The sequence below is a fragment of the Dama dama genome, chromosome 1 (assembly GCF_033118175.1).
Source record: "Dama dama isolate Ldn47 chromosome 1, ASM3311817v1, whole genome shotgun sequence".
NCBI classification, from domain to species: domain Eukaryota; kingdom Metazoa; phylum Chordata; class Mammalia; order Artiodactyla; family Cervidae; genus Dama; species Dama dama.
In genome coordinates this window covers 83,890,659-83,913,894 of record NC_083681.1, presented here as the reverse complement: position 1 = coordinate 83,913,894, position 23,236 = coordinate 83,890,659, and the positions used below count along the sequence as shown (strand labels likewise).

The window sequence follows — 23,236 nt, the reverse complement described above, 5'->3', positions numbered from 1 at the left end:
CCCTAAAAACCACCCCAACTTCAGTTGCGTGGGCGGGCGCCCGCTCCCTTTGCGCATCCGGCGGAAGGCCCTGCTGATTGGTTGCCGGCGTGCCAGCGGGGCGCGGTGATTGGTCAGTGCCGACCCTTGACGTCAGCGGGGCCTTCTGGGCGCGCGCGCCGGAGCAACTTTGAAAGTGAGGCGAGCGGCCGTCATGGAGGCTTGCGGGAACCTGGCGTGCGCCCTGCAGATCTGGTGCCCACTGGACCTCAGCCAAGGTGAGGACGCGCCCGGGGCCCGGGTGCTCCGGGGGGTGCTGGTCAAGGGCCGCGTCCTCCTTCCCCTCTGTACTCCTGCTTCTTGGCCTTGCCCCCGGGTCTGCGCGGACGGCCTCGCATGTGCCGAGGCTTCGACCGCGTGGCTGTTTGTTGGCCCGAGCTGACCTTCTGAACTTGGGGCCCAGGGGTGCGGCTGGAGCTTCCGGGCGCCCGTCGTCACTGAAGGGCTGTGGGTGTCCCCACCCGCCGCAGTCGCTGCTGGCCGCTGTCTCGAGGCTGCGTTCCATCCCGCGGCATCTCTGTAGCCGGCAGTCGTTTTTTTGACTCATATTTTTTTGAGTCATTTAATTTTGTTTGCCTCACCTGTCCCTTTCCACTGTACACTTTATTTGGGTTTATTAGCTAGTGACTCAGACGGTAAAGAATCTGCCTGCAATGTAGGAGACACGGGTTCGATCCCTGAGTCGCCAAGATCCTCTGGAGAAGGGAACAGCAACCCACTCCAGTATTCTTGTCTGGAGAAACCCACAGACAGAGGAGCCTGGCAGCCTGCAGTTCGTGGGGTCACAGAGTCGGACGCAACTGAGCGACTTCAGCTTGGTTATAAGACTTTCACAAAGGGACGGCTGAGACAGCTTTTTATTATCTCTTCTCTAGCTTGAACATATGGGGAGGCTGGGTCTTCCCCCAAACTGTTAACATCTGTAAAGTGTTTTCCTACTTCATGTTTTTAGAGGATGGCCAACGTAATAGCCAGCTGTCAGTTTAATGAGTAAACAGATTTTTCTAACCCTTTCTGCTTCTCTGTTCATTCTGCCTCACCTATGTGGTATGACTTGTGCCCAGAAAACTGTTCTCTTCTTGAATGTACTTAGAGCCTAAAGCTGATTGCTACAGAACACTAGTTGACTGTAGTTGCATTTTCCTACTAGAATGGGTGGATGGAGTATGGGAACTGGAGTTCACAGAGACCGAGCCTCTGGATGCCAGCATAGAAGCAGAGATCGTGCAGACTGGCCTGAGCGCGTTCACAGAGCTTTACAGCGCAATGTTACCTTTTGCTACTGAGAAACGTGAAGCTGCTGAGGTAAAAAAAAAAAAAAAACCAAGCTAGCCATTTCGTTGTTAGAAGTGTCGGGTAGAAACCCGGTATCATCTAGAACTTGGTCTCTTTGGTGTGCAGTTCAGAAGGAAGGAAGAGTGCTGTAACTGGGATGGCCTCATAATCGTCCTCCCAAGTTGTCAGTGTGATTCTTTTCGTGTCATGAGCATTGTTAACAAGAGCAAATTAAAGGAAAAGAGTAAAGGCCAAGGCAAAGATGAAAACCAATAAGCAAAATAAGAAAAGATGACTGAGGACAATGTAGTAACAACTCAGGATACCTTCGCTTTAAGGAAATTAAATGTTAACCTGAGAAGTGATTAGCTGAACTAAGAAAGGAAAAAAAAAAGTTGCTTTAAATGGAGTTCTACCTAGTGTGACTGTTACTCTTTAGGTCATAAACTTCATTTCAAAAAACTGAATGGCTAGAAAGCAGAACAAAGAATACCTAGATATTAGTGTCTCTGAAAGCTTTAAATTAACAAAAAATACTTCTGTTATTAGTTTCAGGTAGCTGTTAAAAAATTAAATCGACCTGTTAAATACTCATTAAGCATAATGCTGCGTACCACATGCAGTACCTAGGAGGGTAACATGGGGAGGGTACAGAGCCTCTCCCTACGGGGGGATGCGGGAGAGGGCAGAATTAAGCTCTGGCTCTGGGAGCGTGCACTGTCATTGCTCTGGCCAGAGCCTGTGCAGTGACCACATCCGCAGGCGTGAAGAAGCATGGGCCACCAGCTCTGTGTTAGAAACTGCTGTCGGACACATTAGATGCCATCTTGCAGGGGTGTGGAAAGGGCAGCTTGCTGAGGTTGAGGTTGGGAAGGTCCCAGAAAGAAGGTAGCTGGCTGGAGGCACACCTTCACCAATGGCTGGAATGCTGCCCAGTAATGAGGATTCCGGGGCAGCCTTCAGAGGGATCTTCACAGTGGGGACGTACAGCAAGTCTGAGGGGATGGGGCAGGGTGGGGGCACACAGGACAGCTGTGAGTGAGGTCCATGGTAGGCTTCCAGAGCGAGGTGTTTGCTGTCCACAAGGTTCAGGTCTAAGCGTCATCTGTAGACTAAACCGCTTGTCCTCACGTCTGCCTCCTGGAGGAAGGGGTTCTAGTGCGCAGTAGACCTAGGAACCTAATAGACCTGAGGGGAATGCTGTCCCCAGGGAGCTCCCTGGGGACATCATGACTAACCCTTGAGTCACACGGATTTTGGCTGCACAGGCCCACTTACATGCAGAGTTTTCAGCAGCATCTACAGGACTGATGGTCCCGGGTGTTTCAGTCCCTGGATGCAGAACCGTAGATGTGAAGGAGCTGTGTCTATGGAGCTGTGTCTCGTCCTGTGTTGTTCAACAGTCAATTGTATTTTGATCATTGATTTTTTTAAAAAAATGTTTGTTGTGTTGTGGTCTGGGTTATGGTTGTGGAAATTGGGGAGGGGGGCTAAAAACTGGGGACTTTTTTTTTCAAATAGAGTTAATAGAGTTTTGTGAACTGGGTCTTTGTCAGGTATGAAATGCTGCCAAGGTGATTGGGTCCCCCAGGGTCAAAGTTCCAGGCAGCGGGAGGGGAACTGAGGTGGCCTTAGAAATAAAGTGTAACTGCTTGCTTTCTCAAGCTTCGTGGTGAAGGAAAGAGGATGTAGAGGTCTGATTTCTTGAGCTTTTGTGGGCTTATGTTATTTTAAGGTGGTCCATCGTAAGCCGTATTTCATTCCTGCTGTTTGCTTTATGCAAATAACCTATTTTCTCAACCTGTCTATAAGAGGAGAAAGCATAGAACAGTGGTCAAATTAATGAAATTATGGTTTATGCTCTAGGGTTTATTTCCTCTCCTATCAAGGCTATTTCTGCAGTCTGTTGAGCAAGACACTTTCAGGTTTTCCTCTTCTGCTCCCATTGCCCACAGAACATTTCAATTTAAATAAGTTGCTCTGATTTTTTCAGTTAGTGATTAGAGTAATAAATGGATTGAGGTACATTTAACATAGATGGAAGGGTGACTTGTCTGAGTAATCACTGATAGAGGTGTCCCCAGAATCTTAGTGTAGCTTTCAGGTGTAGTAATTTCAGAAATACATATGCTTCAAACTTACCCAAAGTTATTTTGAAAGTTTAATTAAGGTTCTTGTATAGTTTCTTATCTTTGTGACTTTTATTTTATTTTTTTCTTTTATTGGCTGAGCCACCAACTTGTGGGATCTTAGTTCCCAAACAGTAATCGAACCCAGACTTTCCCCAGTGAAGCATGGAGTCCTAACTACTGGACCACCAGGAAACTCCTCAACTTTGTAAATTTTGAATAATACACTTTTAAATTTTCTGTTTTAGTCCCTTTGAAAATGGCAGACGTTTATAATTAGGAGGCAGAACGATCTATTCATTTTCTTATAGGGCACTAAGCATTCAGAAGAATCAGATACAGCAAGCGGAGACTCTCACAGTTCTCTAACGACTGGTGCTTACGGTTTGCCCTCCCCTAGAGCATTTGGACCTTCTTCATGGAGAACAGGATTTCCCACAACGCGCTGATGGCCTTGTTTCACCACTTCGTTTATAAGGTCCTTAAGAAAAATGTCAGTGCTCAGCAGCAGGAATTCGGCCTTCACGCCGCCGGGCTGTATTTCCTGCTGTTGGAAGTACCAGGTATGCATGTTTGCTGTGATGGGGCAGGCCTTTTGTTTGTAATTTGTCTGCTTGGTTTTGAACTGTTATATCAATGCTTTGTCCTCACTGGGAGGTTAGGTGAGGGTGAATCTGTGAAGCACATGGTCTGTCACAGGTGTTTAGAAAGCTCTGTTTTCCTGTAAATGTGATTTCGGATGTTACTATGCTAAGTCTATAACCCAGCACAAACAGTCCCAGAGTGGGAAGGCTGGAGGGGGCATGCTGAGCTCTAAGAGCTCCAGCCCCACTCTGCATGCCATCATGATGTCCCTGCCTTCTGACTCCTGTCCAGCCTGAGAAAAGTGCTGGTTGGAGGGGTACTGTTGTTTCGGCTGTGTGGTGTGAACAGTCGGTGGGACTGTTCTCACTTGCAGGGCTGAGCTGAGCACAGCTTGTCACATTGAGGAGGCATGGGAAGGGGTGTGTCTGTGATGCTGCCCCACCTCCTTCAGGCGGGAGCTGTGAAGGAGGCCTCCCCCCGACCCACCCCGAGCCCAGGGCAGGAGCGGGTGGGGCTGAGGAGTCAGCTGCAGCTGTGGGACCGCGAGTTCACTAGGAAGAGAAAAGCAGGATCAGCCAACCTGCTGCTTGTCGCTGCTTATGTCAGTGCCTTTGCGGTAGATGTTAGGGACCTGCTCCATATGGTTTGAGAATTGGAGGAGAAGCTATGACCAACCTAGACAGCATATTAAAAAGCAGAGACATTACTTTGTTAACAAAGGTCCATCTAGTCAAGGCTGTGGTTCTTCCAGTGGTCATGTATGGATGTGAGAGTTGTACTATAAAGAAAGCTGAGCGCCAAAGAATTGATGCTTTTGAACTGTGGTGTTGGAGAAGACTCTTGAGAGCCCCTTGGAGTGCAAGGAGATCCAACTAGTCCATCCTAAAGGAAATCAGTGCTGAATATTCATTGGAAGGACTGATGCTGATGCTGAAGCTGAAACTCCAGTACTTTGGCCACCTGATACGAAGAACTGACTCATTGGAAAAGACCCTGATGCTGGGAAAGAGTGAAGGCAGGAGGACAAGGGGACAACAGAGAATGAGATGGCTGCATGGCATCACCGACTCCATGGACATGAGTTTAAGCAAGCTCCAGGAGTTGGTGATGGACAGGAAGGCCTGGCATCCTGCAGTCCATGGGGTTGCAAAGAGTCGGACATGACTGAGTGACTGAACTGAACTGACTGCTCATTGCCTAGGGCGGAAGTTGAATGGAACTTTTTCGCTAAAGGTTCCTTGTTCAAAGTTAAGGAAAAGTCTGTGTTTGTTTTTTAATATTTCATTGTTGTAGCGGACATATTTCAAAGCAATTAAACCTACCTTGCTTACTCTTCATTCTTTACGAACAGGCAGCGTAGTCAATCAAGTTTTCCATCCAGTGATATTTGACAAATGCATTCAGATTCTGAAGAAGTGCTGGCCTCAGGAATCCAGCTTGAATCAGAAAAGAAAGAAAGAGCAACCAAAGAACCCTCAGGGCAACTCACAGGAGAGCAGTAAGAGAGCAAGACCCCACAGGAGAGAGGAGGTGGAGGTAAGAGGGGGTGTGGTCATAAAGTGTATCTGATTCCTGTAAGAATTTTTATTAAGTTAGGATGTCGGGGGTCATGATTATACCAAAGCCCTAGTGTGCTGTCTGCCTTCCCTCCCTTAGGAGTGGCCTCGTGGCCTGCTGAGCCTCCGTTCCCCGTGCCGTCTTCCTAACCTCCCTGTCACCTCCCACCAGTCTGTTCCCAGGTGTGCCTCACCACAGGCTGGCAGGTGTTACCTTAATTTCATTAGAGACCATGGTCGAAGTGTCCAGAGGACTCATGTCCACAAGAACATAATAAAATAACATTAATTCCACCTTCTTGTGTGACTGGGTAGGATGGTAGAGGTTCATTGACACCAGAGTTGGTAAGAAACCCAGGCAGTCTCATTGATGTGAAAATCTGGACCCAGAGGCTATGGTAGCCTTCATCTGGTCCAGACTGAGCTTGTGGCCATGGGGCCCAGGGTGGCCACCTGGAGTTCCACTGGCCTTGGCTTGGGGACATTGCAGACCTCGGCACACACCGCGAGGCAGTGCCACACAGTCAGCTGTGTGTTTCATGATCTAGATGGATGAAATTACTCCAGAAGAGGAGGATGAAGAGAATGTTTTTTTTTCTTCTGAAGATCGTCGTCAAATTCGAAATGTCATCTTTCACGTTTTGAAGAACTTTATAAGGCTTCTTTCTAAATTCTCCTTAAAAGAAAAGCCAGAGTGTATACAGAATTGTGTAGAGGTAAGTGAGAATGCCAGGGACCTTGGGCAGGTTCAGAGAGCTAGGACCATGGCTAAGATTTAAAGAGTGGGAAAAACCAGGTCTTTTCTTGGTATCTGTTTTCCAGGTCTTTGTTGCATTAACTAGCTTTGAACCAGTTCATTACGAATTCCAGGTTACACAAGCCAGGTGAGCAATTAAATCTTCCAGTGCTAACATTTAATTATGGTGTGATGTTTTGCTGCAGCAGAGGTGTAAATGCCATTTTATCCTAATTGGCACATAGGTAGAATTTATTCATTTAAATATGGCTGATAGGGTTAGGAGTTTATCCTAGTGAAATCACATCCATTAACTAATCTTTTGCCTTTTTTCTTTAGAATTCTCAGAGAAATGAAATACATACCAGAACTGGCCTATCATGGATTGTATTTGCTTTGTTCCCCTCTTCACAGAGAAGGAGACAAGGTAAAGGAGACAGGACCTGAGTTACCGGTTGAATTGGAAGCATACGGGTCATGAGACTAAAATGCTGGAAGGGCTCAGTGTGATGCCGAGTGAACTCACTGGGTCATTGATGTTTGTGTGATGAAAAGCGTGATGGTCACCACGTGGTGGCCGCTGCTCATTCCGGGCTCATATCCAGGTCCCTGGTGCCTCAGGATGCTCTTGTTGAGTTAAGGCATAAAGAAGGCTCCAGTGTGGCCTGGGTAGAGGAACAGGAAAGCTACTGAGCAGTACTTTCACACAAGTGTTCACCAGAGTCCTCTGGGAGAAGGACAGACAGTCACAGGACCTTGTAGCTGCCTCGCAGGTCCCTGCTCCCCTGTGTTTCTGTTGGTGTTTGTGCCTCTGTGGATAATTCTGCTGACACTCCTGGTCAGCATTCGTATCTAGATTTACTCGCGGTGACCTTCAAAGCCCCACAGCCCTAACACTGGGGCTAGGGCTTTTTAAGCCCTGGGGTGTTACTCAACCTGAATGTCGTCAGTGCAACAGGAGTTTGCAGAAAACGTGACAGACCAAGGTCCTTGGCCTTTGGTGCCTGCAGTACACCTGGTTTCCAGGGGCAGCAAGATGCGGAGGCCTTGGGCACTCGGGCTCTGCACTTGGGTCCTACCCCTCACTGCTGTGTCTCCCTTTAAAAAGAAAAAAAAGTATTACTTATTTTTGGCTGTGCTGGGTCTTTGTGGCTGTGAGCAGGCTTTCTCTCAGCTGCTGCAAGTGGGGGCTACTCTCTGATTGTGGCGCAGTGGCTTCTCGTTGGGGAGCACGGGCTTAGTTGCTCTGAGACGCATGGGCGCCTTCCGGACCAGGGGTTGAACTGGTGTCCCCTACGTTGGCAGAGGGGTTCCTTACCACTGAGCCACAGGAGAAGCCCTATGTGTCCTCCGTGAGTCCTTGGTTTCCTCACCTGAACAAGGAGGATGAGGGGCTTCCCTTCCTGTGGATTTCTCAGGAGGACTACAGGGAAGAATACCTCAGCGTAATGCCTGCTATTTAGAAAACACCCCATATTTCTTTAATTTTTGATGTCATTATCTTCCCTGTGTTTGGAATACGTGTTAGCATTCACAGTAAGAGTTTTAATTTCTGTGCCCTTTTTAACATTGTGGAAGGTGCAGAGCATGGTAAATTACCCTTTCAGGTGGCAGCATCTCTAAGGATAGGGTGTTTTTCATTGCAAAAGTGTTGGCCTGATGTTGGGTGACACTGGTTGTAGCCTGACATTTGATTACTTGGCTTGGGACTACTCATCTTCGAAGTCTTTTACTATGTATAAAGTGGAGATAATAATAGTATCAAGTATAAAATGGAAATGTCTTGCTGACCTCATTGAGTTGAGAGGTTTCAGAGTAAGTATGGTCAAATCTTGTAAAACAGAGACATGCTTAATGCAGTACCTGCCACATCCTTAGTTTCCAGTAAATTATTTTATTCACTGGATGCATGAGTTAACTCCTTGAGTAGATTATGTGAGATGATATATGGGAAGGTGCTCTGTAAGCTTCAGGTGCAATACAGGTAGAGAATCATCACCTTCCTCTTTCCTGTGAGGGGTAACCCATTGCATTCTTTGCCCTTGCTCAGTTGCGGCTGATTCTCTGAGCCCTGATTTCTGGGCTGGAGTATAAGGTAAGCAGAGAAACCAGGTGGAATCCAGCTCATCAATCTGTAGGCAGCACCTCCACACTGTTCATTTTATGCAGGTATTGACACCCGGTCATTGTCCAGCAAGCATATCCTTCATGGTCAACCAAAACCTGTGTCAACCTCCTTTACCTGCTGGCACTTGAAATAGCTCACTGTGGTCTGCGTCACAGTTTCCAAGGCCTTGGGATTCTCTGTCATGCCTTAAGTTGCATTTCCTTTCCTCTTTCAGGTTCTCAGATACGTTTTGCATCAGATGCTCTATATAATACTGATGGTAGAAGTGGGTAAAGGCTCCCATCATGCCCCGCTTGCCATCACGCCTCCAGTTGTCAGCAGTAGGAAGCTGGCCATCCAGTTTGTAAGGTAAAGTGCACACAGTTCGGGTCTCTCTGTCACTCGCCCTCAGTCTCCTGGGCCCTGTGCTAGCCAGGACTTCTGACACCTGTGGAATTGACACATGTCTGGGCTGTGTGTGGTTTGTGGCTCAGAATAAAGTGCATGGCAGCTCATCTGGCTGGTGTGGTAGGGTGTGGTGGTGGGGGTTGTGAGTTTGTGGTTCCTGGGCCGGCCTGTGAGGCCAGCTCTGAGTCCTGACAGTGGTTTCAGTGTCTGCTGCTCCAAGTCTGTCTCTGCCTTTTTTGGCTCTCCTCTGAGTCTCTTTCCTTAGGTTCCTTGCCACTTTTTTTTTAACTTCTTTATCAATAATTGATAGACTAATCTTCTCCTCATGAGTCAGTAGGCTTTGCCTACAAAGTCCCATGTCTGGGCTTTACTGGGAAGATGCTGCTGCGTCATAAGCTGTTCTGTCCTCAGTTTTGTCTGTCTGGCAGCAGCACGGAGATGGTGGGGACAGTGGAGAGCGTGCCTGTGAGCGGATTCGGTGCCCGGGCAGGTGCGGGTGCGGGGTGCAGGCGCGGGGCACGGGACGTGGGTGCTGGCGCGGGCTGTGGGTGTGGGTACAGGCGTGGGGCATGGGTGCGGGGTGTGGGTGCTGGCAGCCAGGTACAGGCACTGTCTGACCCCTGAGTGAACCTCCCTCCTTAAGGATTTTTTTTAAACAGTAAATAAGATGTTTTAAGTAGAAGCACTTGTTTTAAATTTTCCATCATGATGTCAGCAATTGTAGTACTATTTCTATAATGGCATAAATAAACTTGACACTTGAAAATGGGTTGAATCTGGGCATTTTAATAGCTTCTTTGAGGGTTAACTTTGGAGAAGTACTGTTAGAAATTCATTTCACTGAGCTACCACGAGGTAGTACTATGTCTCAATCTGTCATTTACTTCAAAAGGATATAGTGGAGCTTTTTTTTAAAAAAAAGGTATTATCAAGCTCTTCACAGAGAAAGCTTGCCAAATTTTTAAAAAGTTATTTGTTTATTTATGGCTGTTCTGGGTCTTAATTGCTGCACAGGCCTCTCTAGCTGCGATGACTGGGGGCTGCTCTAATCGCAGTGTGCAGAGCGGGGACTCAAGGGCTCCCAGGCTTCAGGAGTTGCAGCACGTGGGCTCCGGAGGTGTGGCTCACGGGCTTAATTGCTCCTCTGCCTGTTCTTCCTGGATCAGGGATTGAATCCATGTATACTGCATTGTGAGGTGGATTCTTCACCACTGAGCCACCAGGGAAGCCCTATTTCGGCCTTAATAAGAACCATCTTAAGCAGTCCAAGGATCTTGTGAGGTCTGGGGCCTGCCCCTCTCTGACTGGCTGCTGGAAGCAGTTTGGAGACCCCCCGGGTGTGGGGAACGGTGCTCAGCTATGATGCCGTCTTCACACTCCACACGCTTAGACCGGGAGCGGCGCTCCATTGTGATGCCGTCTTCACACTCCACACGCTCAGACCGGGAGCGGCACTCCACTGTGATGCTGTCTTCACACTCCACATGCTCAGACCAGGCACGGTGCTCCACTGTGATGCCGTCTTCACACTCCACACGCTCAGACCGGGAACGGTGCTCAGCTATGATGCCGTCTTCACACTCCACACGCTCAGACCGGGAACGGCGCTCCACTGTGATGCTGTCTTCACACTCCACACGCTCAGACCGGGAGCGGCGCTCCACTGTGATGCTGTCTTCACACTCCACACGCTCAGACCAGGAGCGGCGCTCCACTGTGATGCTGTCTTCACACTCCACATGCTCAGACTTTGCTGCCAGCGCAGGCGTAGAGTGTTCTTAGTAGTTAGGGTTTCTAAAATGTAGAAATGTCACTATTTTTGAGAATAGGTTTAAGGAAAGTTGTTATTTTATTTTTATTATAAATATATTATAAACAGTGACTGTTTCTTTTCTTTTTGAAAGCTTGCTGGTGGATGAACTTAAAGAAAGCATGTATCCAGTCCTTCGTACTCTACTGCAGCACATCTGTGTCAAGGTACTGTTTGCTGTGCTATTAAGAGTCTGACAAACATGTGAAAGTGAATGCATGTGAGTGTTCTTAGAAATGAGTCTATGTCATTACCAAGCCTTGTGTTTTTTACTTAGTATATTCGCTGTTCTCTTTGAGTAGTTTTGAGGGAATAAAACAACTTTTTTTCCTTTTTTAGAAAACTTCAAATATATAAAGATATAGAACAGAGTAATGAACAGAATGTTCAGTGATTTTGTATAAGGAGAAGCTCTGCCAACACATAGGCACACTGGATTTTCTTAGGAAGCAGATTTCATCTTATCCCTTCAAACATAACTATTGCATGTGTCTCTCTACAGCATAAGAACTCTTTAAAAACACATCCACAAAATATTAACACACCTAAAAAATTCACAGTAATGCCTTAATACCATCCAGTGTCCAGTCAGTGTTCAAAATTATGTGAATATCTCTTAAAATTTTTAACAATTTGGACAGATGATGCTTCACTTGAACTCTGTGGATCCTAGAGATCTATAAACTCTCTGAAATTGTGCTTGGAGATGTCTTCTAGGTTACTTTCCCAGTAGGTCTGAGATGTAGAACTGGGTGGTCATTTCTGTAACATGTAGACACTTGGCACTGTTGCTGAGCTGGGTGTACTCAGCGATTGTCTGCTTGCACCAATGTGTCTGTTTCTGTCGTTCTGCGTGGGGACTAAAGGGACAGCTTCTCGGGGTCTGTGTTTCAGGTGGTCGATAAATCTGAGTACCGGACTTACGCAGCTCAGTCCCTGGTCCAGCTGCTCAACAAGCTTCCCTGTGCAGAATATGCTTCTTTCATGGCCTGGCTTTATGGACTAACACGAAATGCCAAGGTAGGTGCTACACCTGCGTGAGCTCTTGGCTCCCAGCCCTGCAGCTCTGAAGATGCAGCGATGCTTTGTTGTTGCTCTGTGGTGGAGATACGTGCAGTTTTGCTTTGCCAGGTCTCCTACCGGGTGTTCACTCTTGATGTGGCCTTGGCCCTCCTGGAGCTGCCTGAACGAGAGGTGGATGGCCCGCTGACCCCGGAGCACGAGAAGTTCCTGAAGCATAAGTTCTTGGTTCAGGAAATCCTGGTCGCCCGCTGTAAAGACAAGGCCCCGACGGTGCGCAGCAAGGCGCTGTCCAGTTTTGCACACTGCCTGGAGTCCTCTGCCACAGCCCCATCAGACAGCATCCAGGAGCTTCTGCAGAACAGTGAGTGTGCTGAGCACCCCGAGCCTGGCCTCACTCCTGCTGGTCCAGACTGGGTGGCAGAAATAATCGGAGTGCTGTGATAGACTGCGGCTCTCAGACCCTTTCAGCTGGCGGTGCTCTCAAATAGCTCTCACATGACCGGTTTCAGTCTTGTCCTCGGCCTGAGGTTGTTGGCTACAGTCACTATTACTTTGTGTCGTTGGGTAGTGGCTGTATTGGGCCTGTTTAATGCACACCGTGAATTGTCATTATTTAGAATCTGTCTCATCTTCGGGCCTGATTATCTTGATTTGGGTTCTGTAAATATTTACATACGATTTTTGATACTGTGACTTTTCTCCTCTGACCTGTCTGCTTGCTTATAGCTCCTGCAGCTCCAGGAGTACAGAGCCACCAACAGAGTCCATCGACAAATTCATCAGGTAAGAAAATGGGTCAGTATACTGTCAGATGTTGAATAATTGTCCTTTTAGTTAAAGGGCTTGCGGAATATTTGTAATGTTTTCTGTCTGCATATTACCTGATTTAGTACTGCACTTTTTTCTTTAAAGAAGTTAAAATTTATTTCAGTAATGATTCATAGTAACTTAAATGTGTAGTATACCATGGTTATGTTAATGAAAAGTATAACAATTTTTTAGTGTACTGACTGAGCCTTTTTAAAATTTATTTTTAAGCTTTTTCCTATCAGAGGCAGATACATAACCCTTCTGCAGGTTCAGAGGTGATTCACACAGATAGCAGTGGTGAAGCAGCTGGATCTATGGGTATGTCAGATCTTATCCCTTTTTAGATGAGTAGTAACCAGTAGATTTCAGACAACTGTAGGTAGAGCCTCAAAATGTGGGGATTTTTTTTCAAATTCACCCTTACTATTGGAAGATCTTTTGTTTTCCCTTAAAAGTAATCTCTGTTTTATTTCCTTAATTGATGTCCTTGCACTATTCTGTATTTCATTTCAAGGTAAAGAATATGATACATTTCACTTGTCATGTATTTCTGTATTTCACGTATTTCTGTCACACTTCAGAGAATGTTACAAATATTTTATTTGCTCACTGAAGTCAGTTGTTATGAACACCTTGGGCTTGCTGACCAGAAACGACCAGTTACTAGGGAAGGTGCAGTAGAAATTAAATTTAGTTTAGAGAAAAGTCATCACAGAAGAGGGGAAAAAATGCACAATACTATGGCCCTTGTTTATTTTTATTCTTTATTACTTTTTCCACGTGGCATCTTGACTGTGATCATGCCATCTCGGAATCCACTTCTAATACATGGTATGGAACTGAGTCCTGGCTTCCATGGGAAAGTGCAAAATCTGGATTATAGTTTCTCTGTACCAGTAATATGAACTGTCTTTTAACGGGTCACACATTGCGTGTGGAGATTCTGGGATCCTTTCTCCCATGAACCCTGTACTTGATTCTGAACACAAGTGATGTTTGTACTCTTTCAGTGACTTACTAAACCAGAGTAATCTGGGACGGTAGAGTGTCAGTGTGGTTCAGGAGGGCAGAAGCACACCTGGCTAGGTAGTAGAGAGACCTGGAGCTGTCTCAGATTCTGTTTCTGCCCAGCTGTATGGTCTGTGAAAGTCACTTTTATAGGCTCTTCCTTCACCTATATTATGACAAGGCATACTGTAGTGGAGAAAAACTACATTAGAAGTGAGACGCAGTCTGAATACCTAGGCCAGTTCTGTTACTAAAGAGCTGGATGACCCAAGACATGGGAGTCAGCAGACCTCCCTGACTGCTTGTCACTTCTGATCCTGAAAGGACTTTTGTCAGGTCTGCAGAAATCATATTTAGAGAAGTGACTTTAAAAGATAAATAGAAGAGAGAACATGTGCAGAGAATAAATGATATAATGAGATCTATCAGTTTATTTGATAAACATGGATATCATTCCTCCCAGTCTGTGCAAGGCACTGCAGGTGTGAACCCTAACAAAAATAGTTCCGTCTTAAGGAGCAGGAGGAGAGGCAGGTATGCGTGTACCTAAAATCATAATGCTGTGAGATGGGTGCCGAGGCGCAGTAAAGTGCCGTGAGAATCAATACTTATCATTGCAGTCTGAAAGACTACATTTAAACGACTAGATATTAGCCTCTGTTACTCAAATTCAGAGTAGTAACTCAGATGTACTAATAGATTCCCTAAAATAACTAAAGAAATTTAATAGGGAAAAATGTTGAATGTTTGCGTTAACTCCAGTCTGAGCAAGTTACAGATTCACTGTTGTACACTGTCATTCAGTTGCTCAGTCATGTCCAACTCATTGAGACCCCATGGACTGCAGCACGTCAGACTTCCCTGTCCTTCACCATCTCCCAGAGCTTGGTTAAACTCATGTCTGTTGAGTCAGTGATGTCATCCAACCAACTTGTCTTTTTTGTATAGTTCTGTGTATTCTTGCTACCTCTTCTTAATATCTTACTACCTTCTGCTTCTGCTAAGTCCATCCTGTTTCTGTCCTTTATTGGGCCCATTTTGCATGAAATGTTCCCTTGGTATATCTAATTTTCTTGAAGAGATCTCTAGTCTTTCCCATTCTGTTGTTTTTCTCTATATCTTTGCATTGTTCACTTAGGAAAGCTTTCTTATCTCTTCTTGCTATTCTTTGGAACTCTGCATTCAGATGGGTATATATCTTTCTTTTTCTCCTTTGCCTTTCACTTCTCTTCTTTTCTCAGCTGTTGGTAAGGCCTTCTCAGACATTAAACAGGAGGCAGTGATCAAAACCAACCCCAAGAAAATGAAATGCAAAAAGGCAAAACGGTTGTCTGAGAAGGCCTTAAAAATAGGTGAGAAAAGAAGAGAAGTGAAAGACAAAGGAGAAAAGGAAAGATATACTCATTTGAGTGCAGAGTCCCAAAGAATAGCAAGAGGAGATAAAGCCTTACTTAGTGATCATCGCAAAGAAATAGAGGAAAACAATAGAATGGAAAAGACTAGAGATTTCTTCAAGAAAATTAGAGATACCAAGGGAACATTTCATGCATAGATGGGCACAATAAAGGACACAAATGGTATGGACCTAACAGAAGCAGAAGAGATTAAGAAGAGGTGGCAAGAATACACAGAAGAACTACAAAAAAAATCTTTATGACCCAGATAACCATGATGGTGTGATCACTCACCTAGAGCCAGACATCCTGGAATGTGAAGTCAAGTGGGCCTTAGGGAGCATCACTACAAACAAAGTTAGTGCAGATGATGGAATTCCAGTTGAGCTGTTTCAGATCCTAAAAGATGATGCTGTGAAAGTGCTACACTCAGTATGCCAGCACATTTGGAAAACTCAGCAGTGGCCACAGGATTGGAAAAGGTCAGTTTTCATTCCAATCCTAAAAAAGGGCAATGCCAAAGAATATTCAGGCTGCTGCACAATTGCACTCACTTTACACGCTAGCAAAAGCAATACTCAAAATTCTCCAAGCCAGGCTACCACAGTAAGTGTACTGTGAGCTTCCACATGTTCAAGCTGGATTTAGAAAAGGCAGAGGAACAAGAGATCAAATTGCCAACATCTGTTGGATCATAAGAAGCAGGACAGTTCCAGAAAAACATCTTCTATTGCTTTATTGACTGTGCCAAAGCCTTTGACTATGTGGATCCCAACAAACTGTGGAGAATTCTTCAAGAGATAAGAATACCAGACTACTTACCTGCCTCTTGAGAAACCTGTATGCAGGTCAAGAAGCAACAGTTAGAAGTGGACATGGAACAACAGACTGGTTCCAAATCGGGAAAGGAGTACATCAAGGGTGTATATTGTCTCCCTGCTTATTTAACTTATATGCAGAGTACATCATGTGAAATGCCAGGCGGGATGAAATATAAGCTGGAATCAAGATTGCTGGGAGAAGTATCAATAACCTCAGATATGCAGATGACACCACCCTTATGGCCGAAAATGAAGAGGAACTAAGAAGCCTCTTGATGAAAGTGAAAGAGGAGAGTGAAAAAGTTGGCTTAAAGCTCAACATTCAGAAAACTAAGATCATTGTATCCGGTCGCATCACTCCATGACAAATAGATGGAGAAACAATGGAAACAGTGGCAGACTTCATTTTCTTGGGCTCCAAAATCACTGCAGATGGTGACTGCAGCCATGAAAGTATAAGACACTTGCTTCCTGGAAGAAAAGCTGTGACCAACCTAGATACCGTATTAAAGAGCAGAGACATTACTTTGTCAGCAAAGGTCCATCTAGTGAAAGCTATGGTTTTTCCAGTGGTCATGTATGGGTGTGAGAGTTGGACTACACAGAAAGCCGAGTGCTGAAGAATTGATGCTTTTGAACTGTGTTGGAGAAGACTCTTGAGAATCCCTTGGACTGCCAGGAGATCTAACCAATCAATCCGAAAGGAAGTCAGTCCTGACTATTCATTGGAAAGACTAATGCTGAAGCTGAAATTCCAATACTTTGGCCACCTGATGTAAAGAGCTGACTCATTGGAAAAGACCCTGATGCTGGGGAAGATTGAAGGCAGGAGGAGAAAGGGACGACAGAGGATGAGATCATTGGATGGCATCACCGACTCGATGGACATGAGTTTGAGCAAGCTCTGGGGGTTGATGATGGACAGGAAATCCTGGCATGCTGCTGTCCAAGGGATCGCAAAGGATCAGACATGACTGAGTGACTGATCTGAACTGAACTGAACTCCTATACAACGTATTAACCTCCGTCAATAGTTCCTTAGGCATTCTATCAGATCTTATCCCTTGAATCTATTTCTCACTTCCACTGTGTAGTCATCAGGGATATGATTTAGGTCATACCTGAATGGCCTTGTGGTTGTCCCTACTTTCTTCAATTTGAGTCCGAATTTGGCAATAAGCAATTTGTGATCTGAGCCACAGTCAGGTCCTGGTGGTGTTTTTTGCTGACCATGTAGAGCGTCTCCATCTTTGGGTGCAAAGACTATAATCAATCTGATTTCAGTGTCGACCATCTGGTGGTGTCCATGTGTAGAGTCTTCTCTTGTGTTGTTGGAAGAGGGTGTTTGGTATGACCAGTGCCTTCTCTTGGCAAAAGTCTGTTAGCCTTTGCTCTGCTTCATTCTGTACTCCAAGGCCAGATTTACCTGTTATCCAGGTATTCTTGACTTCCTACTTTTGCATTCCAGTCCCCTATGATGAAAAGGACATATCATTTTGCTCTTTGTTCTAGAAGTCTTGTAGGTCTTCATAGAACTGTTCAACTTCAGCTTCTTCAGCGTTACTGGTCGGGGCAGAGTTGGATTACCGTGATATTGAATGGTTTGCCTTGGAAACGAACAGAGATCATTCTGTTGTTTTTGAGACTGCATCCAAGTACTGCATTTCAGACTCTTTTGTTGACTATGATGGCTACTCCCATTTCTTCTAAGGGATTCCTGCCCACAGTAGTAGATATAATGGTCATCTGAGTTAAGTTCATCCATTTCAGCCCATTTTAGTTCACTGATTCCTAAAATGTCAAGGTTCACTCTTGCCATCTCCTGTTTGACCACTTCCAATTTGCCTTGATTCATGGACCTAACACTCCAGGTTCCTGTGCAGTATTTTTCTTAACAGCATCAGGCTTTACTTCCATCACCAGTCACATCCACAATTGGGTGTTGTTTCTGCTTTGCCTCAGCGTCTTCATTCCTCCTGGAGCTATATCTCCACGGATCTCCAATAGCATATTGGGCACCTACCAACCTGAGGAGTTCATCTTTCAGTGTCCTATCTTTTTGCCTTTTCATACTGTTCACGGGGTTCTCAAGGCAAGAATACTGAAGTGGTTTGCTGTTCCCTTCTCCAGTGGACCACATTCTGTCAGAACTCTCCACCATGACCCGTCCGTCTTTGGTGGTCCTACATGGCATGGCTCAGTTTCATTGAGTTAGACAAGGCTGTGGTCCATGTGATCAGTTTGGCTAGTTTAATTTTCTGTGATTGTGGTTTTCATTCTCTCTGCCCTGTGATAGATGAGGATAAGAGGCTTACAGAACCTTCCTGATGGGATGACTGACTGTGGGATAAATTGAGTCTGGCTCTGGTGGGGGCGCCATGCTCAATAAATCTTTAATCCAGTTTTCTGCTGATGTGTGGGGCTATGTTCCTGCCCTGTAGTTTGTGAAAGTTGCTCAGTCCTGTCTGACTCTTTGTGACCCCATACACAGTCCATGGAGTTCTCCAGGCCAAAATACTGGAGTGGGTAGCCTGTCCCTTCTCCAGGACATCTTCCCAGCCCAGGAATCGAACCAGGGTCTCTGCACTGCATGCAGATTCTTTACCAACTGAGCTATCAGGGAAGCCCCCCTGTAATTTGGCTTTGGCTGAGGCCAAACTGTGGTGGGGTTAATGGCGGTGATGACGACCTCCTTCAAAAGGACTTATGCTGGCACGCCTCGGCTCCCAGGACTGTTGTATTTAGTGCCCCTGACCCCGTGGCAGGCCATTGTCAAGCCATGCTTCTACTGGAGACTTCTGGACACTCACAGGCAAGTCTGGCTCAGTCTCCTGTGGGGTCACTGATCCTTTCTACTGGGTCCTGGTGGGCACAAGGTTTTGTTCGTGCCCTTGAGAGTCTGTTTCCCTGTCCTGTGGAAGTTCTGTAATCAAATCTCACTGGCCTCCAAAGTCAAATTCCCTGGGGGTTCTCAGTCCCTTTGCTGGATCCCCAGGTTGGGAAGTCTGTTGTGGGCCCTGTAACTTTTGCAGCAGTGTGAGAACTTCTTTGGTATAATTGTTCTCCAGTCTGTGGGTCCTCTGCTTGGCGGCTCTGTGGTGGGGCTAATGGCGACCTCCTCCAAGAGGACTTTGGCCAGATGCCACACCCCCCAGTCTGCTGCAGCCAGAGCCCCGTCCCCAGGGCAGGCCAGTGCTGACCCGTGCCTCCGCAGGAGAGGCTCAGACACTCTCAGGCAGGTCTGACTCAGTCTCTCTTGGGGGTCACCGTTCCTTTTCCTGGGTCCTGATGCACACAGGGTTTTGTTTGCGCCCTCTGAGCGACGCTGGCAGGTATGAGGTTTGATTCTGAACGCAGTTTCGCCCCTCCTGCTGTCCTGTTAGGGCTGCTTCTTTGCCCTGGGGCGTGGGGGTATCTTTTTTTGGTGAGATCCAACATTCTCCTGTCAATGGTTGTTCAGCAGCTAGTTGCAATTTTGGTGTTCTCGGAGGAGTAGATGAGCGCAAGTCTTTCTCTTCCGCCTCAGAATCCAACAGTGGATTCTCACTGTTGCAGAGACACTTCCAAACACTACTGTATTGCTTTAATGATGCTTCTAAATTATAAGAGCTTGCCAGATGTAAAGAGCCCATGTTCCCAACTTATTTTTGATAAACTAAAATGACTTGTGTTGTTGGCATTAACTGTACATTAAAAAAATTGTGTAGTTACTGCATGCCAGAATCTGTGCTAGTAAATATCATTGTTGGTGGTTTTTTTTTTTTGAGAGAGAATTCATAAAAGTCACTGTTTAAAGTATGTTGAATCCAGTGGTTGTTAGTGGTTCATAAATTTGTATAATCAACTTCCAGAAACTTCTCATTAACTGAGAAGGAAACCTTGTACCCACGAGCAGTCAGTCCCGGTGCTCCCCCGTCTGTGGAGGCTCCGCTCTGGACGCTCCGCGCAAGGGGGACCCTGGAGCATGTAGCCTTGTGCAGACAGCTTCTTTGCCATCTGTTTTCAAGGTTCATCCACGTTGAGGCATGTACTACTGTATCAGTACTCTGTTCCTTTTTGTGGCTGAATGTTGTCCATTGTATGGATGGACCACATTTTGTGTGTTCATTCATTCTGGCAGTTCATCAAAATGTTGGACATAGAGTTACCATGTGACCCAGCAGTTCCACTCCTTGGTGTGCAGCCACAAGGGAAGAACACAACAGTGAATCCATACACATAGTCAGACACAACATCCGTACTCATGCACAACACAGTGTAAGAATGTTTATAGAAGCATCCTTCACTGTAGCCAAAAAGTGGAACAACCCAAGTGTCCATTTATCTTCTTATTTTTGAGGTAAAAGTTCATATTTTCTACATCCAAATCCTTTTCGGATATGATTTGCACACCTGTTTTCCTCATTCTTTGGGTTATCTTTTCACTTTCTTGATGGTGTTCTAAGAGTTTTATAGTTTTAGCTCTTAACATTTTGATCTTGGTTCAATTTTGAGTTAATTTTTGCTTATGATGTAAGTTAGGGATCCAACTTTCAGTGTGAATATCAAATTGTCCAACTCTTTCTGACCCATTGGACTATACAGTCCATGGAATTCTGCAGGCCAGAATACTGGAGTGGGTAGCCTTTCCCTTCTCCACGGGATCTTCCCAGCCCAGTAATCAACCCGGGGTCTCCTGCACTGCAGGCAGATCCTTCACCAACTGAGCTATCAGGGAATGCCAGTGTGGGATATATTGCCACTGTAAGAATACCAAGCTTTCCAGCCCGTGAACAAGGGACGCCTTTCTATATTTAGGTCTCCTCTAATTCACTTCAGTGATGTTTTATGGTTTTCAGTGTGCAACTCTTGCTCTTTGCCCTTATTCCTAAGGATTTTATTCTCTTTGACACTGTTGATTATAAGTGAAATTGCTTTCTTAATTTCATTTTTGATTATTTTTTTATAGTTTATACAATTGATTTTGATGATTGATCTTGTATCCTGCAATGTTGCTAAATTAGTTACTAGCCTTAAAAAGTTTTGTGTGCGTGTGTGTGTGATTCCTTAAGATTTTCTACCTATCAGATCATGCCATCTGTGAGAATATTTATTTCTTTTTTCCAATCTGAATGCCTTTGTTTCTATTTCTTGCCTCTTTTCCCCGACTGGGACTTCTAGTGGAGTTGAAGTGGGGAAAGTAGACATCCATGTCTTCTGTTCTTTGTCTTTCCCGTTGAGTGTGGTGTTAGCTCTGCGTTGCTTCAGGATGACCTTTATCACTGTGAGGAAGTTTCCTGTTTTCTGACTTTGTTGACTGTTTTTATCGTGAACGGGTATAGGATTTTGCATGTACTACTTCTGCATCTATGGAGGTGATCATGTGGCCTTGGTCCTCTGTTCTATGATGGTATATCACAGTGAATGATTTTCCCATGTCCTAGGATAAATCCCAAGCATGAAGTATAAACCCTTTTGTATCTTGCTGGGTTAATTTGCTAATATTTTGCTGAGGATTTTTTATTTTATTTTATTTTTTGGCCACAACACGGGGTGTATGGGATCTTGGCTCCTTGACCAGGGATCAAACCCCTGTCCCCTGCCTTGGAAGCTTGGAGTCTGCACCACTGGACCCAAGGGAGGGCCCTTGCTGAGGATTTTATGTCTGTATTCACAAGAGATTTTGGTCTGTTGTTTTCTTGAGCTATTTTGTCTTGGTTTGCTCTCAGGATAATACTGGCGTCACAGAGGGAGGTGGAAAGTGATATAGGGATTCTGTTTTTTGAAAGCGGTTAGGAAGCATTGTTATTAATTTTTGTTAATTGGTGTTTTTGTTAACAGTTGACAGACTCCAGTAGAGCTGTCTGGTCCTGACTCTTTGTGCGTGTGTGGGAGGTGTTTTGCTTGCTAGTTCAATCCCTTGACTTGTTATGGTGTATTCAGTCTGTCTTTCTTCTTGAGTTAGGTCTCCTAATGTACATCTTTAATCACATGTAGATATTTAATCCAGGTTACTTAAATGTGTTGGCATAAAACTGTTCATAGTATTCATAACCTTGTCCCTCCTTCATTCCTGATTTTAGCAATTAGACTCATCTATTATTTTCTGTCTAGGAAAATGTTAGTTTTGTTGATCTTAAATAACCTACTTTGATTTCATTGATTTTCTTTATTGTTTTCCATATTGTTTTATTTTCTACTGTTATTTCTTGTGCATCAGCATTTCTCAAGCATGGTTTGGGGTCCCTAAGCCTCCTTAGGGAGGCTTGAAGTGGGCCCTTGAAGTTAGTACAGTTTTCATAGTAATATTAAAACATCAGTTACCTTCTACTTTCTGGTTTGCTCACAAGTATACTTTGGAGTTTTGCAGACAGAGGTCCCAGACAGGCAAAAGCAGATAGAAGCAGAGATGACAACCCAGCTGTCTTTTAAGTCTGACATTAAAGAGTTTGCAAAATGTAAATCAGTGCCATTCTCTTCACTACTTTTTTATTTTTCAGTTAAAAAAGTATGCCGTTTATTTGGTATCTTAAGATGAATTATTAAATCTTTTTATAATTCTCATTTTAAGTTTCTAATTCATGTTAAAAGCTATAATCCACTTTTATTTAAAACAAACAGACAAAAAAAAAACTCTCATGAGTCTTCAGTAATATCTAATAGTGTAAAGGGACTCTTGATGGGAAGGTTTTAAAGCTCCTGTTATGTATTGTCTTACTTAGTCTTTAAGACACCTAATGGTTTACATCTTCCCATTTGTAGTAAACAGAAAGAAAAATCTAAATAAATTCATTCAAAATTTTAGTGTTAGGAGCCCAGTTTAAAGCTTAATTTTCCAGAATTTGCCCTTTTGAAATGTTACTACTCTGCCTACTACTACTTCTGCATTATTGTAAATAGCTAATTATTTGAATTTTCTTCTTTTTCTACACGATTTTCTGCTGTGGTTTCTATGATTTAAAACCAGCTAACCGGCCAGTTTTGGACTGGCGCACGCCCTCGGGAGTGTGCGGGGAGCGTCTGGGGCTCTGGTGTCCTCAGACTGGGATGACTTCTTGGCGTTTCCTCAGCAGAAATGGGCTTCCTGGTGTCCCTGAGGAGTAGGGTCGGTGATGAGAAGACCAGCGTCAGGAAGTCTGCAGTCCAGGTGTGTTTTTCTGGACATTCTTTTCATACCCTCTTTTTAAGCACTAACAGCTTGAAGGTGCAAGAGACTGTTTTAAAAACTGTTCTGTCATATTCAGTACTCATATTTCACTTGAGGTTAGTTCACCTTGTCCCTGTTAAATGTAACTTACACAGATGAACTGAAGGATCCTCTGTTCTTAAGTGGCCTGCTGGTTTGCTGGCTTCCTAGGAACCACAATTTTAGATCCTTAATTAGTTTTTTTAGAGTAGGGATTCTTAACCTGGGGACCACAGGTGGATTTTGATCGGGTTCGCAAAACTCCTGAAGTGGCTTCTGAGTACATGTTCATGTAAAATATATGTCAGAGTTTCTCCAGACAGGTCTTAAATTTCCTCAGACTCTAAGAGGTGGGATGTTACTGGGAGGA

The 23,236-nt window shown here is 44.9% G+C and overlaps 1 protein-coding gene across 5 annotated transcripts in view; it reads left to right on the top strand.

Moving 5' to 3' along the window:
* The first annotated feature begins 102 nt into the window (after positions 1-102).
* Positions 103-23,236, top strand: part of NCAPD3 (non-SMC condensin II complex subunit D3) — a 58,499-nt gene continuing 35,365 nt past the window's right edge. For 2 of the 5 annotated variants that reach the window (XR_009694632.1, XM_061154478.1), the window contains exons 1-14: positions 103-257; positions 1,190-1,344; positions 3,844-4,006; positions 5,380-5,564; positions 6,133-6,300; positions 6,407-6,468; positions 6,660-6,747; positions 8,663-8,796; positions 10,740-10,812; positions 11,540-11,665; positions 11,777-12,029; positions 12,395-12,451; positions 12,707-12,796; positions 22,751-22,827. Coding sequence is in view for 4 of the 5 variants with exons in the window: in XM_061154478.1 (XP_061010461.1) it covers positions 194-257; positions 1,190-1,344; positions 3,844-4,006; positions 5,380-5,564; positions 6,133-6,300; positions 6,407-6,468; positions 6,660-6,747; positions 8,663-8,796; positions 10,740-10,812; positions 11,540-11,665; positions 11,777-12,029; positions 12,395-12,451; positions 12,707-12,796; positions 22,751-22,827 (1,695 nt within the window). In the remaining variant the exon portion in view is untranslated. The remainder of the gene's footprint in view (positions 258-1,189; positions 1,345-3,843; positions 4,007-5,379; positions 5,565-6,132; positions 6,301-6,406; positions 6,469-6,659; positions 6,748-8,662; positions 8,797-10,739; positions 10,813-11,539; positions 11,666-11,776; positions 12,030-12,394; positions 12,452-12,706; positions 12,797-22,750; positions 22,828-23,236) is intronic. The other 3 variants (XM_061154490.1, XM_061154499.1, XM_061154509.1) reach the window with 3 other exon arrangements.